Source organism: Podarcis raffonei, chromosome 15 (genome assembly GCF_027172205.1).
Source record: "Podarcis raffonei isolate rPodRaf1 chromosome 15, rPodRaf1.pri, whole genome shotgun sequence".
Taxonomy (NCBI): domain Eukaryota; kingdom Metazoa; phylum Chordata; class Lepidosauria; order Squamata; family Lacertidae; genus Podarcis; species Podarcis raffonei.
The window spans coordinates 3,739,723-3,757,813 of NC_070616.1; the positions used below are offsets into that span (position 1 = coordinate 3,739,723).

The 18,091-nt window shown below is 45.6% G+C and overlaps 2 protein-coding genes across 5 annotated transcripts; one reads left to right on the top strand and one right to left on the bottom strand.

The window, feature by feature from the left end:
* Window positions 1-541: 541 nt before the first annotated feature.
* Window positions 542-8,444, top strand: RFLNB (refilin B). The gene is made up of 3 exons (XM_053367873.1): window positions 542-1,090; window positions 6,743-6,852; window positions 7,530-8,444. The coding sequence occupies exons 1-3, from the start codon at window positions 884-886 to the stop codon at window positions 7,849-7,851; spliced, it is 639 nt and encodes a 212-aa protein (XP_053223848.1). The 5' UTR covers window positions 542-883; the 3' UTR covers window positions 7,852-8,444.
* Window positions 8,445-13,549: 5,105 nt separating this feature from the next.
* C15H17orf97 (chromosome 15 C17orf97 homolog) lies at window positions 13,550-17,502 on the bottom strand. 4 transcript variants are annotated; one of them, XM_053367872.1, is made up of 3 exons: window positions 17,398-17,502; window positions 15,974-16,154; window positions 13,550-13,626 (listed from the first exon to the last, which is right to left on the bottom strand). In XM_053367872.1, exons 1-3 carry the CDS (start codon window positions 17,401-17,403, stop codon window positions 13,577-13,579), a joined length of 237 nt encoding a protein of 78 aa, XP_053223847.1. In that variant the 5' UTR covers window positions 17,404-17,502; the 3' UTR covers window positions 13,550-13,576. The 4 variants fall into 4 exon arrangements, with proteins under 4 accessions (XP_053223847.1, XP_053223844.1, XP_053223845.1 ...); XM_053367869.1 differs by lacking the exon at window positions 13,550-13,626 and adding an exon at window positions 13,925-14,464 and having other exon boundaries at window positions 17,398-17,493; XM_053367870.1 differs by lacking the exon at window positions 13,550-13,626 and adding an exon at window positions 13,925-14,461 and having other exon boundaries at window positions 17,398-17,491.
* Between the last annotated feature and the right edge of the window lie 589 nt (window positions 17,503-18,091).

The following is an 18,091-nucleotide window of genomic DNA, read 5'->3' on the forward strand; positions in this document are numbered from 1 at the left end:
TGTAAAATTAATGAGTGTTAGAATGATGTTGGATTGAAATTAAGTGGTTTCCAGCTGTAATGCTTTAAGAGAATATGAAAAAAAGGATTATAAATAGGTAATAATATAATGGTAAGGATTTGCTGAACTAACAATTTGGGGTGGAATACAAAAAAGGGAGGTATGAGGAGGTCCGGGAAACAAGTTAAAAGAAAATAAGTAACTGAAAATTTATGTGTGTTCTTTAAAAAAAAAAAAAGTTTCTTTATTCTGTATTTTTGTTATTTTCTTTTTTCTTTTTTTATTTTATTGTAATATTATAAAAACTGTGGTTTACATTTAAAGGCAACCCTACCCGCAGTCACGCCATACATTTAAAGGGGTATCAAGCCACTTTCAGCAGTCAAGGCTTCCCCCAAAGTATCTTGGGAGTTGTAGTTTGTGAAGGGTGCTGGGAGCAATTGCTCAGCACCTGAGCTACAGTTCTCCGAGTGGTTTGACAGTCAACTCCTCCTCGCAGGGAAGTTTGTGAATCGCACCTCCGGGAGGAGAACAGGGGTCTCCTACCAAGTCTCAGCGCCCTTTGCAAACTTAGTTCCCAGGATTATTTGGAGACGCCAAGGTTCTTGCGAGCGCCGTAGGACGGCTATAAATGGACGGTGCGCACGAAAGTGGAAGATCCGGCTAGCCAGATAGCAGGCCCCTTCAAGCAGCATAAATTTGGTGGAGCCCCGGGCGAGGGAGCCGCGGCCCTTTCCCCTCGGATCGTGTCGCCAGGCTGCTCCCCTCTCGGCAGCCCCGGGGAGGCGGGTCTCTCTCCGGCCTCCGCCCCTCGCCCGAGGCGGCCGCCTGCGCGTCCCTCTCGCCAGTGCGCTCCGGGCGCGCGGAGGAAGAAGGAGGCGCGATGGTGGGGCGGCTCAGCTTGCCGGACGTCCCGGAGCTGCCGGACTCGAAGCGCCGGGCCGAGCGGGGCCTCGACAGCCCCGACTCCGGGCTGCCCCCCAGCCCCAGCCCCGGCAGCTGGCTGCTCTCTGGCGGCGGATCGGAGCGGGGAGGGGTCGCCAATGCGCTGCCGGAGACCGAGAGACCGGAGACCAAGCCGCTTCCCAAGGTGAGTGCAGGAAAGCAGGCGCCTGCGTCTGTCCCGGCGTGGGACCGGAGTGAATCCGGGTTAACGGAGTATGCGTGCACGGCGATGCAGGTCCAGACGCTAGCAAGGGAGCGTCGAGCGGGGGATGCAATCCTAATTAGCGGCGCGGCTCAAACGGGATTAGGGGAGGCTGTGGACGAGTGCGCAAAGCGGAGTGTGGAATTGGAGAGCTAATCCGGAGTATGCGAGTCCATGTAGTGCGGGCTCAAGGCGCTCTTGACGGTGCAATCCCGAACATATTTTATCTGACGCTAAGGTTCAGGGGGATGGACTGTCTAAACTACTCAAGCGAGTTTTTAAAATATATATACTATTGCAGTGTGAACTGGATCATACTCGGTGCAACATAAATTCCAGCGCGCGCGTATTTCGTTTTGCAACGCAAATAAAACGCAAAGCAGCCTCTGCAGATCCGGGCGAGGTCAGTTTGAGATGCCAAACTAGCAACAAATTCCTTGCCCTCCTTCTGCCTCCCTTGACGTGGTGCTTTCTGAGACCCTTCGGGGACTAGGCAGGTGCACTTGTAACCCCCACTTCCTGCCTAGCTGTGGCTCCAGTTTCCCTAACTGGTGCAAACTGGAGAACCCCTCTTCTCCCATCCGTAGTATTTTCCTGCTGGAGGCGACCTGTTCCAGCTCCCCTTGGGAGCAGTCGAGGGTTTTAAATTGGGGAACTTAATCCTCTCGAGATCCTTCGCATCATGGTAGTAAAGTTAGGCCATCACGATCACTGTGCCCATTTTGCAGACTGGATGCCACAGGCAGTGTGGTGACTCGTGTTGGGATTGTCCAAATCTCAAGGGTGCCATCCTGTGCCCAACCTGCTGCACTAGAATTTAGTGGAATCGGCTTGCCATGGGCCCAGATGAGAGGGGCGTATGCCACAACCCCGCTAAATGTTTTCAGTCAGATGCCGCTGCATATCGCAAGCTAGTGTGTTGATGATTTCTTATGCCTCTCAAGAGTCTCCAAGTGCATGATGGGCGGGAATAGTAGGGGGTTATGAGCAGGGGGGGGGGCTGCTAGGATCCCCAAGGGCTCTGTGGGTGGGTTATTACTGTATGTTGTACATATGAACTTCCCAAATTCTCTTGTGGGATTATGGGGCCCCGGCAATTGTCATGGGACCTCCTAACGTTTCGTTTCTTTATTATTATTATTATTATTATTATGACATTTATATGAAGAGCTCAGGGTGGCATACATGACCCATAAGACTGGACATATATTTATATGAATCCCCTGAATCTTTGTTTCATTTGCTGATGTTTTTATGCTGCTCAAGTTTGTATTTTCCCTTTTTTAGCTGGGTTCACTTTTCATATTGCACATAGTTTGGAGGTTTTTGAACTATTCGGCTGTTTGGAAAGGCTTTGAAATAAATACATGGTTCTCCCCACCCTCCCTCTTTTTAACCTCCTAACAACAACCCTGTGAGGTAGGTCTGGCTGAGGTGACCTCTGGTGAGCTTCCTTGCTGATTCCAGGATTTGAACCCTGGTCCAACCGGTATAGCAAACAGGCTTCCAAAAAGGATTCTCTCCCCCACCCCACCCCCCGTACAGTGTGATTCCCACCTCCAGCATGGTGACAGACCATTTGTGTCCTGTTAATAATTTCTCTTCCAGGCAGCTGCTACGGAATGTAAACCAACATTTGGTGCGCAGCTGCTGTGTCCCCCCAACATGCTGCAACAGGATTCGGAGACAGGTGGGATCAGGAGAGGGAGAGCGTTATCTGGGGTCTGTGGCTTTCTCCGCTGAATATTACTGCCCCACATACAGATAGTTGTGGGGAGGTGGAGGCAGTTACCCCAGCTCAGCCACGGAGTTGTCAGTATAAATGTACCTTGTCCACTTCCTCTTCTGCTCCCTTTTACCTATGAGATTGCCTTGCCACATATACTCAGCCACATTGATTGGTGGAACTGGTGCTCTTACAGGTGCCACATAATACCTGTTCCACATCTGTTAAGACATCCGTCTTTTATTGTCTTTGGAACTCCCTGCCTATTGATACCAGCCCAGGCGCCTTCACTGTACTCTTTTCGGCTCCTGCCAAAAACACTATTGTTTAGACAAGCCTGTCCAGATGCTCAGAAAGTTGGTGAGTGTTATAACCTGTTTTTAGACTCTAGTTCATGGGTAGGCAAACTAAGGCCTGGGGCCCGGATCCGGCCCAATCGCCTTCTAAATCTGGCCTGCTGATGGTCCAGGAATCAGTGTGTTTTTATCAGCGAGTAGAATGTGTCCTTTTATTAAAAATACATCTCTGGGTTATTTGTGGGGCCCGCCTGGTGTTTTTACATGAGCAGAATACCGGTATGTGCTTTTATTTAAAAGGCATCTCTGGGTTATTTGTAGGGCATAGGAATTCATTCATTTCCCCTCCCAAAATATAGTCTGGCCCCCCACAAGGTCTGAGGGACAGTGGACCGGCTTCCTCCTGAAAAAGTTTGCTGACCCCTGCTTTAAATCTTTAAACTATTATTGTTAATTTTTTCCTATTGATTTGTTGTTTTATTTTAATTTTTGTATCTATTTGAGGTTTCTTTGAAAAAACAAGCAGCGCACAAATTTTATGAAGCTAATAATTTTGTCACTCTGGGCTAGCTTGCATACACAAAAGATAACAGGTTTTTAAACGATAGGCTGGCTAATTTGAAGCCCATACCGCCTCTTGGTTCTGACTTTGCAACCACTAAGGTGTTTTGGAATCCCCTGCACCCATTAAGAGTGCATTTGAGGAAGGCAGTTAGGTGTAGTGATTAAAGTGTCATACTAGGACCAGGGTTCAAATCCTTGCACAGCTATGAAGCTCACTGGGCAACCTTGAGCCAGTTACTGCCTCTTAGCCTAACCTCCCTCACGGGGTTGTTGTGATGATTACCCGAGGAGGGGGAGAACCATATTTGCCGCCTTGAGCTCCTTGGAGGAAAAAAAATGGGATGTAAATGCAATAAAGAAATACATGTTGAAAATGAAGGGGAACTGGGTAGTGGTTAAAGGGTGTGAAGGGAATAGCTAAATAATATTTTAGCCTGGCTACGAATGACCCCCCCCCTTCCCTAATTTGCAGGAATTAATTCCCTGAAGAGTATCTCCTCCCCTTTATTTGCAGACTCCTCTGGAGACAAAATACAAACAAAGAATAAAATTGGGGTTCTTTTGCTTTCTTATGTTGGAGGGAGGAAAGGAGGAGGAATTTTGGCTTGATTCTCCTGAAATGTAGGTACTAGGAAACAGCTGTGACTCTTCGGTGTGGCTTCTTTGAAGCAAGAACTCAGAGCCTGACCCCAAGTTGAAATGGAAGTCAATGAGGGGATGTTGAGTGGGGCAACCCAGCCAGATGGGCAGGGTATAAATAAAAACAAATTAAGAAGAAGAAGAAGAAGAAGAAGAAGAAGAAGAAGAAGAAGAAGTCCCCCCCAAGTCGGAGACAGGGCACTGGGATGGATGATTGAGTGCGTGTTCCTCCACTAGCCACTGAATTTACACAACCCGCATTTTTCGCCCTATAAGACGCACCAAACCATAAGACGCACCTAGTTTTTGGAGGAGGAAAACAAGAAAATAAATATTCTGAATCTCAGAAGCCAGAACAACAAGAGGGATCACTGCGCAGTGAAAGCAGCAATCCCTCTTGCTGTTCTGGCTTCTGGGATAGCTGCGCAGCCTGCATTCGCTCCATTAGACGCACACACATTTCCCCTTACTTTTTAGGAGGGAAAATGTGAGTCTTATAGAGCAAAAAATACGGTAAGTATCTTGGTTACTTGGGGCACTTCAAGCCTGTTTTTTGGGTTGGGTTCGATTGTGTATCGGCAAACTCAGGTTTTGCTGTTATGGTTGGTTAGGAGATCTTGCGCAACAAGCTCGCTTCCCCAAACAGGCTCCTTTTTTTTGCGATGGGCAAATGCACTTTGGGAAGTGTGGGGGGTAAGGCTTGCATCTAACCTCTGTCCAAAGGAATCAGAGCGGAATGGGCCTTAAGCAGAGCAGGCGACAGATCAGGATTGGAGGCTTGTTAAATAGCCCACGTTATCTAATCTCCCTGGGAAAGAAAGGGATGAGTGTTCCAGAAATGGGTTGTCTGGAAGCCTTGTAGGGCGGCACGTTTTTTTCACGGCTTGGTTTTAGATGGAGGTGTTGGAAAAGAAGGAACTTTTTTCCAAGATGTGTAGCTGCCGGGGCTGAAATGGTTTCAGCGCTGTTTAAGGACTGGATCGAGTTAAGGGCCAGGAGAGGTGTGAGAAATGTGTTCCACCTCTTCCGCCTTGCCAGGACAGTAGCTGCGCCTGCAGCATCTGTGTGGGAATTGTCTCTGTCCAAAACGCTAAGGACTTGAGTTCATAACTTGCAGTGCTGGGCGGTTTTTTCCCCTTTTCTTTTTGCTTCTTTGTTTTTGGCTGAGCTGATGTTGCTCAACCTCACTTTTCCATCTTTAAAAGAGGAAAAGAGGAGGAGGAGGAATTATCGTGGCCAAATATGCAGGCTGAACTTTTTATAGGACTGCAAAGAACACTGTAGGCTGAGGCCGTGCTATTAAAAAAAGAGAAAAAAGTAAGAGCTGCTGAAATTGGAATGTGTTGGATCTTTTTAAGGGAAAAAACAAAACCTTGAAAATGTAAAAGTGTGAACTGTGTCAGATTTGTGTTTGCTGATACAGTACAGTGGTACCTCGGGTTACATACGCTTCAGGTTACAGACTCTGCTAACCCAGAAATAATGCTTCAGGTTAAGAACTTTGCTTCAGGATAAGAACAGAAATCGTGCCCCGGCGGCGTGGCAGCAGCAGGAGGCCTCATTAGCTAAAGTGGTGCTTCAGGTTAAGAACAGTTTCAGGTTAAGAACAGACCTCTGGAACGAATTAAGTACTTAACCCGAGGTACCACTGTATGTGTGATGACAAGAATATTTTGCCAGGAAGGGCTGTAGCTCAGGAAGGAAGTATATGCTGGCATGGATTCGGGTTCAATCCACAATGGCATCTCCAGGTGGGGCTGGCAGAGACTCCCTCCAGGAACTCAGGAGGGCTGCTGCTGCCAGTCAGTGTAGACAAGACTGAGCTAGTCTGACTTGGTAGAAGGCAGCTTCCTCTCCTGTGCTCCTAACAGCGGCATTGCTACTGTGAATTGCTGTCCGGGGCAAGGAAGGTTTTCCAGACAGGGGCCGTGCTCCCTTTGGGGCCACATGCTGTGGTGGGCGGGACCAGGGGCAAAAAGTGGGCGGAGCAACAAATGCAAATTTTCACAGCTAGCTTTTTTTTTTTTTTTTACACTTCCTGACATGACCTCTCTCTATCCTCCACCTTCACAAGCCAGAGGCATTGCCAGAGTGCAAGGACACATTTCCAGCAAAATGTGGAAACACACAAGGAGGGTTCAGGTGAGGGGTGTGGCTTTCAGAGAGGGGGTATGGTCTGGAGAGAGTCCCACGTTTGGGCCCCGGGAATGAGGTTCTGCGCTCTGGCTTTGTAAGATTGGCTTATATTTTTGGATATAAAATATCCACGCCTTCCGTTGTCTTCCATGCCTTCTGCTGTTTGATAGAGTCACCGTTCAGTGTGTTGCCTGCCAACTTCCCATGCTGAAAGACATGCCTTTTCTTTTGCAGGAGACCTCGTCTTCTCCCAGCCCGCTGCTCCCTGGATGCTCCTCTCGCTTATGCCCTCTGTCCTTTGGGGAAGGAGTGGCGTTTGATCCGTTGCCGCCCAAGGATATAAGGTAGACTGAAAGTTGTAAAAGGAGGGGAGCAAAGACGACCAGCAGGATTTGTCAAAGCCCATCGCTGGGCGGAGAAGCGAGATGGCCTTGTGTGGACCTGCAGAGTCAACTGCATTCCTGGGCACTGGAGGCTGGGGGCAGCCTGCTACATTTCTCGAAGAGCTTGAGGAAAATAGCGCTTTGCATATTAGAGCACAATTCCCTGAGGCTTGGGCTCCATGAGCTGTTTTAGGCACAAACAGAGGCTTGCTTTCTGTTATCGGCCGACCCATATGCCGTATCGCAGACTGATTTTGGAAGCCCCCTCAAAAGTGGTTTGTCAGGCAGGCTTCTGTTCTGAGAAATCATTATTTATTAGATTTATATCCATCGTAAAATCTCAGGGCAGTCCACAGAGTTTAGGCATTACCAAACAATTCTGCCAGGCTTATGCAAGCAATTAAGAGTTCACAATAGTTTGTTGATACTTGTTTCTTATTTTTTTGCTGTTAAATTGCTTTTAAATGCTTTTATTGTATGTTTTTGATCTTTTTAATGCTTTGATATGTTTTTAAGCAGCATATAATTTAAAAATAAACCTATAAAATCTATTCTTTTTAGCTAAAGTGTTCTGGCAAGTGTAACGATGCTAACTGTTCTGTCCTGTTTTCTCTCTCTGCTCCACCCTACGTCCATAGGTACACCTCTTCGGTGAAATACGACTCTGAGAAGCACTTCATCAACAATATTTCTATGCCGATGGGGCTGGGATTGTCCTCTTGCAGCCAGACGGTCATCTGCGTCCCCAACAACACTTGGCGCAGCTACAAAGCGGAGGTGCACCTCGAACCGCGCCCCCGGCCCAGGAGTTTCTCCAGCACCACAATCGTCTACCCCAAGCACACCAAGACTGTGTACACCACCACACTGGATTACAACTGCCGAAAGTTCATGCGGAAGTTCCTGTCCAGCGTGGAGCTGGAATCGACTGGGAGTGATAACAACCCTGATGGTTGCTGACTACACTTTCTCTCTCTGTCTCTTTCCCTCCCTCCCTCTCTGCTGTTGCAACATGATGGGTTTCCGTCGCATCGTAAGCTCTCCACCCGATGGAAATGGATGAAACCCTGAATTAGCTTTGCCTCCCGAACGAGTTTCCTCTTGTAGCTACCTCTCCTCCACGGCATGTCTTCAGCCTTAAGGATCCTGTGGGCCTGCACTTAATTTATGTCTACAGGAACGCAAAACCTATTTTCTCCGAGGTCACTTTTTCTCCTTTCTTTTGCTGTCTTTTCCTCGTGTGGGGTGAAAATAAGCGGACCTTTCTGTTCCAAGAGGAAAGTAACTTGTTCGTGGAGAAGAGAAGGAGCTTAGGACAAAGGCCTTCAAGGGAAAACAGTTCCTGAACTGGCAATTGGAAACCATCCTAGTGGCTCCTGCATCAAGTAACTTTATATATAAAGAAGAACTCTTTCCCACCTAAAAACCATAACTTATTTTCGATAGTCTCATTTATTACGTTCATGTATTAAAACAGAATTTTTGCCAGGGAGGGCTGGCTGGTGGTCAAATCACAGTTATAGATTATCACTCTATAAACCTTACTGATCACACTCTTTGTGTTATGCCTGCGTCTTTTAAGGAAGCCCAAAAATCAGGCCAGTCGTGGTTTGGCATAAAAACACAATAATTACTAGGTTATCGGTTTCCCAGATATGCATTATATAGCATGTTTTATTTAATTCATTGCGGACTTGTCCAACAGTTCACTTTGGTTAAATTTGGTTGAAGTTGCTCCTGCAGGGCTTGTAGCGAGTATAAAGCTAATATTTACCTTGGGATCATCATCATTTAACGCATCATTGCTTTAAAAGAGCAACATTTTGCAAATGCCACAATTCAGAACCGCCCACGAGTGCTTTGGAAAGCTGAGGATAATGGTGGCACAACCTTAGGCAATCTCTTTTCGATAATGACTTTCAGATTTCTATGATGAAAGTAGCAATTCTGTGGCCCAGCAGCATGCTAAGCTGCTGTTAATGGGAGATTCAGAGCCAGTTCCTCTGTCCTGACTGCCTAAAATGTGTGTGTTGTGAACAGGTCATTTGAGTAATTCTTCACAGGCACAAAAGGAGGATCTGACTTGACTCCTCTGTGTACTGGGGCAGATACTTTGGTCCATCTAGCTTAGAATAATTGACACTGACCAGCAGGAAGTCTCCAGGGTTTCAGGCAGGGGTCACCGTATCTGCAGACGCCAGGGATTGAACCTGGGATCTTCTGCATGCAGTGCAGATATTCTATTACTATGCCACAACACTTGCCCCAAGGGTCTTAGAAAGATTTGCAGTAGCGTGTCAAAACAGTTTTGGTAAATTTGGACAACTGTTTCACTACAAAGGCGGAGTAAGAATGCTGGATACGTACACCCTAGAAATTGGTCCTAAATATTGAGCAGCATAGAGGCATCTGAGAATTTTATTCTGTCTCCATAGCAGTGCCTCCATTTGTGGTCAGAGACTTCCTGGTTGTGAGGGGTAGATTAAACCTCCTGCAATAATCTGGACTAGACGTATGACCCAGTTGGCCAGTTCCGATTCAAAGGTAACGATCAGCTTTCTCCAGGGGACAGGGCAGTCTGGATGAGCCCTATGTTGTGTCGAGAGCTTCCCCTTCCCCACCAATTTTTTCTTTGAAAGCCTTGTTCCGTTTTTAGTCTGAAAAACAATTTACGTTGCCTGTTGTAACAGCCATTCCCTGTCAACAAATCTCAGTAAATTTCAGGAAGGCTGTGAGATGACTGGGGTTTTGTGTTTTTGTTTTGCCAGTGGTTCCCTCTACAAAAATAAACAGCTGAGAATCTTGAGGCACCTGAAAGGCTGATGGGTTTATAATGGCACGGCCAAACAGCGCAAACAAGATTTCATTTTCTTTCCTCCAACAGTTCCCCAGCAGGGTCTCTTGTTGAAGTTTTATTGTTATGCTTTTGCAAGCACTCTGACCAAAGGAAACATTCCCTTTTATAAAAAATGCTTCCCCCCCCCAATGTTGCTGAAATATAGAGCAGATGAAGCATGAAGAAATTCCTTAGCCTGGTTGGAACAGAAGTTGTTTTGTGGGGTGTGTGAGCCAGTTTCACTCATAAGAATTTATGATCTCTACACCTTAAAAGGTGTGCGGGAGAGATTCATTTTGGGCAAGAACAAGTTTAGTTTTTGTCAGGAATCCAGAATGGAGCAGAAAGTCCAGTCAGTTGAGTTTGTTCTTGCAAGTGTGATTAATGGTAAGTGTAAGGTATTTATAAGGCGTTCTATGTATGAAGGGGAAATTGTTTTTGAGTTATTAATTTGATTATAATTGATGGTTCCTTTGCTGTGAAGGGAACTAGAATCTAGGGAATCTTTTGCAAATGTTGCACACTTTTAAAGAAAACTTTGGGGATGCTACTGCCCCCCTCCTCCATCCCACCATGCCACGGCCAAACCAAAGCTAAGTTTTCAAAAGCCAGGAACTCTGTATGCAAACAAAATACTGTAATCTCTGGTGCAGGATGCAAACAACCTGCTATCATTTCCGGTGCAGGGTGCAAACAAATTACTCTGTTACTACGTAGTCATAGAGAAACACTGAATTTGTTGTTTTTGTTGAGTTCTGCAGAAGGAGCAATAACATTCTTTGAAGTAACAGAAAAATCTTTATGAAAGGAGCAAGGTGTAGGAGTCATTCCTCACTTAATTTTGCATTGCTGTTGCGAAAGCAGCTGAATGTATATAAAAAAAGGACATGTAATTTTCCTACTGGGTAGGGTTACCAAGTAGCGTTTAAGGGGAAACGACTGAGGAGTTAGACATTCCTTGAGGAGTGACTGTTTTGTTAGAAATTACCAAGTACTCATTGTCATTGCTGCATACCTAGCAGTGTGAAGAAGTGATCTAAGAACTTGTAGGGCTGCCTATGGGAAGATGTCCTCTTAACTTTTGAATCTGTGAGCTCTCTGGGAATACTAGCAAGTTGTTTTTGTTTTAAAACACACGCACACAAGTCTCTAGTTCTTGTGGTAAAATGAACATGGAAAGGTGGGCAGGTCTCTTTGATGAATTCTTTGCATAGATGGCAGCTGACAGAGTAGCAAGTGCAAATTTCCCCGTAGAACCTTTCTGCGTACTGGCCCCAAATCTTCTAACAGTGATATTTTAACTGGGCAAACAGAATTTGGGGAGAGACATCCCACATGGGATGAGAGATGGGATTTGAAAAAGGATGGGCCACTGAGTCCCCAGTGCTGCAAATGCACGTGGTTCAAAAATACTGAAAAAAAGAGAGCCCAGCATTGGCAGGGCATTATTGCGGAGGTTACTTATCTTTTTCTTTTGAATGGGCTACAAGAACATGTGTGGTATTGCAAATAAGGTTTCTCTTTTTTAAAATAATAAAAAAGGTACAAAAAATGTATTGGGAATAGGAAAAGCATCCAGTGTGGACCCAATAGGGAGATGAGATGTTTGCAACTCTTTGCTCACAAGAGTCACTTATTCACATTGTCATCCCCTCAATTAAGTATCCTCCATAGCAGCCCTAAAAACCGGCTCTGTGGAGCCGATTTATGTGCAAAATGTCTCAGATTCAATCCCTGGCATCTCCATGAAGGACTGGCAAGGATTCTTGCAATAATAATAATAATAATAATAATAATAATAATAATAATAATTTTATTATTTATACCCTGCCCACCTGCTGGGTTTCCCCAGCCACTCTGGGTGGCTTACAGTACATATAAAAACAAGCTGCTGCCAGCCAGTGTAGAGGGAGCAGTAGGGAAACTATGGCCCTCCAGATGTTGTTTGGCTCCAGCTCCTGTTATCCCCAATGGCCACAGCCTCTGGACAGGGACGATCTGGGCAACTCTAGGCTCCCCATCCTTCGGATAGTGACACTACTGGACCCAATGGTCTAGCTCAGTATAAAGCCGCTTCCTAAGTTCCTACAATTGCCAACGTGTACCTACTACTAGACAAAGGAGTTTGGCTTCCTTCATTTAGCTCTTATCTCTCAGCCTTCTCCCTCCTAATCTTTTAGGATGAAAAGTCTGTGGAAGGCAGTGATGGCAGATTTTACTCCTTTTTCCAGCAGCCTTTAAGATCAGGATGGTAGAGCGCTCATAATGTTTTTATTCCTATGGCAGTGAATAAATCTGTGCCACTCCTAGAGGTATATTTTGGGGCTTTAGTTGCTAACTTGAAAATATTAAACTGCTCTTGCCTGCTACCTCCAGGATATTTTTGTCTGCAGGAACCAAATAGGGAACTGACTAAAGGGGCTTCCTGGGAGTATTTGGTTGAAGGGGCTTAGGCCAATTCAGCGAAGTAACTCTTGGGGTTCATCAGACATGTCACAGTGGCTTCTAGCCTACTTCTTGGTTAAGAAATCAAAGGGCTTATTTTTGTGTTTAGTAACATGGCATTTGAAGAAGCCCCTAGAATTTGGGTGGTGGTGGGTGGGACCCATCTGGATACTTGTTTTATGCAGATATTTCTCCAGGTCGATGTGCTCTGGGGCTCTCCAAGTTTTGCTTTTTCAATGAGTTAATTAATAAACTAAGCCTTGTATCATCCTCATCCTTGCCTGTTTTTTTTTTTTTAAACAACATGATCAGTCTTCGATATCTACCTATATGTGTTTTTATGTTTTAAAAAAGAGGTGAGTTTTTGGGTTTTTTTTAAGTGTCATTACATGATTTAAAAGTTAACTTGTGTTGCTGCATTCTTGCGAAGTCCTGGATATCACTGTGCAATGTCAATGACATGATTCCTCTCCCTCTCTCTATGACTGTTCTTAATTTGCTTTGGATTTCTCCCCATTTTAACTAGTAATAAATTATCTGAAGAACATAATCCCAGAGAAGTGTGTTGTGTTTAAGTGTATTGTGTTTATTGACACTCATCGCAGACGAGGCTTGTCACTACTACCATACTTTCTGTATGTGTGAATGTTTACTGAATCTGAAAAACTGACAAATGAAAACATAAGGAATTGGAGGTTATGTTTGCTTTTCTTTAAAATAAATATTTTCATAGGCACTTGATCTCATTTTATCCATACCACCAGGCTCTCAGGCAAACCATTTTAAATAGGTAAAAAAAAATATCATATGTGGAGTTCCTAGGTTTAAATTTTTCTTTAGGATAATTTAGCTTGCACTTCTATATACACTTACTTGGGAGTAAGCCCTATTGAAGTCTCATTTAACTATTTCCAATCCAGTACCAATGCAATTAGGAGGAAGGGCAGGGTATAAATTAAATGAATAAATAAAAACCAAAAGCTCCAATGATAGTTCTTAGCAACCCAGTAAAACCTCAGATCCAAGGGTCAAATGTGGCCCCTGAAGCCTCTTTACCTGGCCCTCAGGACTATCCCTAGGCCACACCTCCTCAGCCATGCCCCTCAAGAGCCCTGCTTCCTTGAGTGTTTTTTCTTGTCTTCAAACTCTGCTTGTGTGCCTGGATGGAGGATATAAAAGGGTGTGTGTGTGTGTGTGTGTGTGTGTGTAAACTTGCCTGCTGTACAAACGTAAAATGTACACTTGCTGCTCCAACCACTTTTGCCTCTGGCCCTGTGCATCACTGGCATGTGGGACCTGAAATATTGCCCAGAAAGGAATGCAGCCCTCACCTGAAAAAGGTTCCCTATTGTGCAGTAAAAGGGAGTTCAGGTGAAGTTCAGAGAAGATACCTTTATTGTGTCGTTATTCTTCCCCTACCACAAAGGGAGCATACGCCATGTTCTCTCCACCAACTGCAAAGGAAGACAACACTGATTGGTTTTGTACACAGCAAAGTGAGAAGCAATGGTTTAATTCTGACAAAACTGAAAGTTATTCCTGTAGATTCCCCAATCCCTTCCTCCATCTATGGAAGGTTAGTTGGATGCCAGCAAATCATTATCTATCCATCCGCACAGAATTTTATCAAACTTAAATTTGCAGTATGCAGACAGCTGTTGGTTAACTTGATGAAAAGATGAATCATTTCATTAGTTTCAAATATAACCATCTAGGGTTACCTCTTCAAGATCTTCATGTCTTTGCTTAAACAAAGCAAAACAGAAGCGTCGGGAAGATTTCTTTACACTATTTCCTGAGAAACACTTGGCATCAGTGCTGACTGCCTTTTTGAGACGTTTGTTGAGATCTTAGAATTCGGTCCACTTTGGTCTGTCTTGGGCGCTGAAGTAGTAGTGGAGGACATGCTCTTTCGTAGCAACTGCTCCTTGCCCTGAGGAGGAGCCACATAATGTTGTGGCAAGTGCTTAAAAGCGAACGATGGCTCTGGTGGTAGGTTTTTCTGGATGTACTCCCCATAGCGCTTCCTTCTGTTCAGCCTGTAGATCCACAGCCTCTCCTCTTCTGCTATGGGATCATCCAGGACCCCATCCCAGCGAAGGCTCTCGTTGGAAAGCACAGAGTCGTTTTGGGTCAAGAACGAAATGCTGGCAGAGAGAGAAGGTTTGCCTGGAGTCGCCTTTGGGGCGGCACCTTGGGGCGTCGTTCCAGGGCCAGTTTGGTGTTGAAGTAGTTCAAGGGGTGATGTCACAAGGATGGAGGGCTTCTTGCTTTTGCTTTCAGGTTTTCCTGCTTGAAAAGAATGGCATCAGAAAGGAAGTTCGAGCACCTTTCAAAGCACATCACAGGAATGTACAGTGCCTTAGGCCAAGTCAGACTATTGGTCCCTGTAGCACAGGACTGTCAACGCTGACTGGTAACAACTCTCCAGGGCTTCAGGAAGAAAATCTTTACCACTCGCACCAGGGCATGTTGGGGATTGAGCCTGGGACCTTCTGCATGCAAAGCAGAAGATCTCTCAATGGCTTGCCCCCCGTATCAGCATATTAAAATACCTGTGTTGGGAAAGACATGCACAAAGGAGCAGCCTTATTTATAGAGTCAACTGGGTGTTGACTGACAGGACAGCAGCTGCTCTTCACCATCACTTTTTTGTAATTACTTTAGCTACAAAATGGTTTAATTGTATTATTCAGCCACTTCTGTTCCTAAAGGCAGAATGTTTCAACATCCTCCTGTTGAAATGGAGTGGCGATTGATGAATATCTCCCGCCCTCTACTGCTTAAACTAGAGAAGAGCAGCTGCTTGAAACTTGCTCTGGAAAACACCCAACTCTTCCTACTTGTAGATCCAATTTCTAGAACAAGTGTTTGCTTCTCCAAGAAAGCAGACCGCCACCAGCACTGTTCCTTCCCTTCTTGTGCAAATTGCTAACTATCATGGAAGACTACTTGAATAAACCAGACATGTGGGTCTAAAAAATGCAAGTTTAGGTAGGTTCTTATGCACAAAATTCACAACCAGCCCTGTAACGGCTGCACTAAAATAACATTTGGCAGCCACAGCGTGGGGGGAACCTGTGGCCTTCTGAATATTATTGGACACCAGCTACCAAAATCAGGACTGAGAGTTGGTTGGCCATGCTGGCTGTGGTGGACGTAGATCAGCTGAAGAGCCACCAAGTTCCCCATGGCTGCTTGAAAGGCTGGCCTCTCTTGCAAGTACCATCAGGCCACTCATACAGAGCCAGTGTGGTACAATGGTTAGAGGGCTGGCCATGGCGCTCACTGGCTGACCTTGGCCCAGTCACTGCCTCTTGGCCTAGCCACAGCTGTCAACCTTCCCTTTTTTGCGGGAAATTCCCTTATTTCAGCGCCATTTCCCGCTGCTTCCCCGGATTGTTAGATGTCCCGTAGACTGTCTCTGGGACAGGTGAGGCTGCTGATCCCTTATTTTCAAATCCGAAAGTTGATAGCTATGCCTAGCCTACTTCACAGAGTTGTGGTGGGGATTAAATTAGGAGCAGAAGAACCATGCACACTACCTTGAGTTCCTCAAGAGAGAAAAGTAGGTGGGATATAAATGCAAGAAATAAAATACCCTTCACACACAAACACCCAGTTCTGGCAGGGTGAGTACATGCAAACCACCATTTTGATTTCCCACAATGCCCAGTTTTCAATTTCCAGCCATGCCGTGCAGGGAAAACTGTGGTCAATTTTAAAATGGCAGCTTGCAGGCACTGCTGCCAAGGAGCCCACCATCACAGAAGGGAGATTATTGGGCTTGGGGGTGCCCACCATTATCTTGTGCTGCCTTCTTTTTCTTCTTTCTTGCTTTCTTCTTGGTCTGAGGGGTGTGTGGGCGTTCCTTTGCAGGTGGCTTTTTGGTCTTGGCCCCCTCCCCCTCGGAGAGGGGGTCTTGCTGACACACGTCCATCTTTCTGGGTATCTCTTGCTCCTTTGGGTGCTGCTGCTGAGCCTAAGAGAGACAGGAACAGACGAGGAGTGTTGGACTCGGTCTTGGGTTCAAATCCTCCCTCAGCCATGAAGTTCGCTCGGTGGCCTCAGGCCAGTTGCTGTCTGTCAGCCTAACCTACCTCACAAGGTTGTTGTGAAGATAAAATGGAGGTGGGGGGAGAGAAAAATGCAAACCACCTCGAGCCCCTTGGAGGAAAAGGTGGAATATAAATGTAAACAATAATAAATACATCTTCACTTCCAATCTAGTATTTGTTTAGAGGTCAAGGCGTTGTCTGCATGAATCTTGGGAATTGAATTTTGGAGAGGATACTGACTGATCACCATTTCTGACTCTAATCCGCTCTCACAACTCCCCTGGAATTAATAATTCCTCGATATGTCATTCAAGAGATTTATATTCTGCTTCCCAAGGCAAATCCTTGAGAACCGTCCACACATCTTTCTGTTTAGTGGGTTTCCTGCGATGTTCACAGCCTGGAGGGGCCTCTTTGCCCTGCAGCAGAGAGGACAAAGGAAGCCCCTTCATGGGAACATTTGCAGTACGAAGAAAGTGACAGGATATCAGTGGGATGTTACAAGACGTGCGCTGATTGGAAATGGAGGAGTGGGGCTCCCCCAAAACATCGGCAGGCACAACAATATTGAAAGTGGGGTAGTGGATAACCACCCTAATACTCCTCAGTAAACCTCCTTCCCCCCATTAATTGGCCATTTTCTCCTCAGAAAATGCCAACTTTTCACTATCCCCCCATTAATTGACCACTTTCTCCTCAGAAAATCCCAACTTTTCACTATCCCCCCATTAATTGACCACTTTCTCCTCAGAAAATCCCAACTTTTCACTGTCCCCCCATTAATTGACCACTTTCTCCTCAGAAAATCCCAACTTTTTACTATCCCCCCATTAATTGACCACTTTCTCCTCAGAAAATCCCAACTTTTCACTGTCCCCTCATTAATTGACCACTTTCTCCTCAGAAAATCCCAACTTTTCACTATCCCCCCATTAATTGACCATTTTCTCCTTAGCAAACCCCAACTTTTCACTATCCCCCCATTAATTGAACACTTTCTCCTCAGAAAACCCCAACCTTTTTCTTACTCTTGCTTCTTCACACCCCCATCCCAATTAATTGACCACTTTTCTCCTTAGAAATCTCCTCATTAGCCCTCACCCAATTAATTGTTCTCTTTCCCCCTCCCCCATAGCATTTCCATGACCTGCCCCCCCCCCGAATTACAGGCATGCCGAGGTGGGGGAGGGGTCCTCCCCTCCCCCCGCACTCCCTCCGCTTTAGCAGCTGCCGCCGTCCTGGGACCGAACCTTTCCGCCAGCTCCGGTGCTCCGCCCCCTGTCTCGCTCCGTGGACGCGTCTCCAAGGCAACAGCGCACGGAGATCCAACCTCCATCCGCGCAGAGCCGAGATGGGGGAAAAAGTAGTTCCCACCACACATTTGGCCTGACTGACACTCCCTAACTCAAAATAGCGCGGGGTGGAAAGACTACATATTAATTTATGCTAGTGCTGTAAATCGTACTAGTCATCATCACCACCACCATCATTGTGGGTTGGATCCAGCGAGTTTCTGCTCAGAATAGTCCCATTGGGATTAATGGACCAAAAGTCAATGGTCTCCATTAATATCAATGGGTTTAACATTGAATACAACTTTGTGTGTGTGCAAAACAGTGTAATGGTTCTATCTCTCTGCCTGCCTACGTGCACAAACAACTATATATGTTTGAAATATTTATATGCCGCCTTTATAGAGTAAAACTTTTATCAAGGTAGCTTCCATTTTTTTAAAAAATCCCCACAGCCCCCCTAAGTGTTTATAAAAACAGCACAAACTGTGGATATATGTGTGTTGTAGAATTGAGTTTTTAACATCATTCTTATTGTATATGGATATTTTAAATGGTATATTGCTTCA

Excerpts from the sequence above, each read along its gene's own strand:
- RFLNB (XM_053367873.1), top strand. The coding sequence starts at position 884 with ATGGTGGGGCGGCTCAGCTTGCCGGACGTCCCGGAGCTGCCGGACTCG. Across the intron at positions 1,091-6,742 it reads AGACCAAGCCGCTTCCCAAG|GAGACCTCGTCTTCTCCCAG; the intron begins GTGAGTGCAGGA and ends TTTCTTTTGCAG. Across the intron at positions 6,853-7,529 it reads TTGCCGCCCAAGGATATAAG|GTACACCTCTTCGGTGAAAT; the intron begins GTAGACTGAAAG and ends CTACGTCCATAG.
- C15H17orf97 (XM_053367869.1), bottom strand. Across the intron at positions 14,465-15,973 it reads GAAGGCAGCACAAGATAATG|CAGGAAAACCTGAAAGCAAA; the intron begins GTGGGCACCCCC and ends ATTCTTTTCAAG.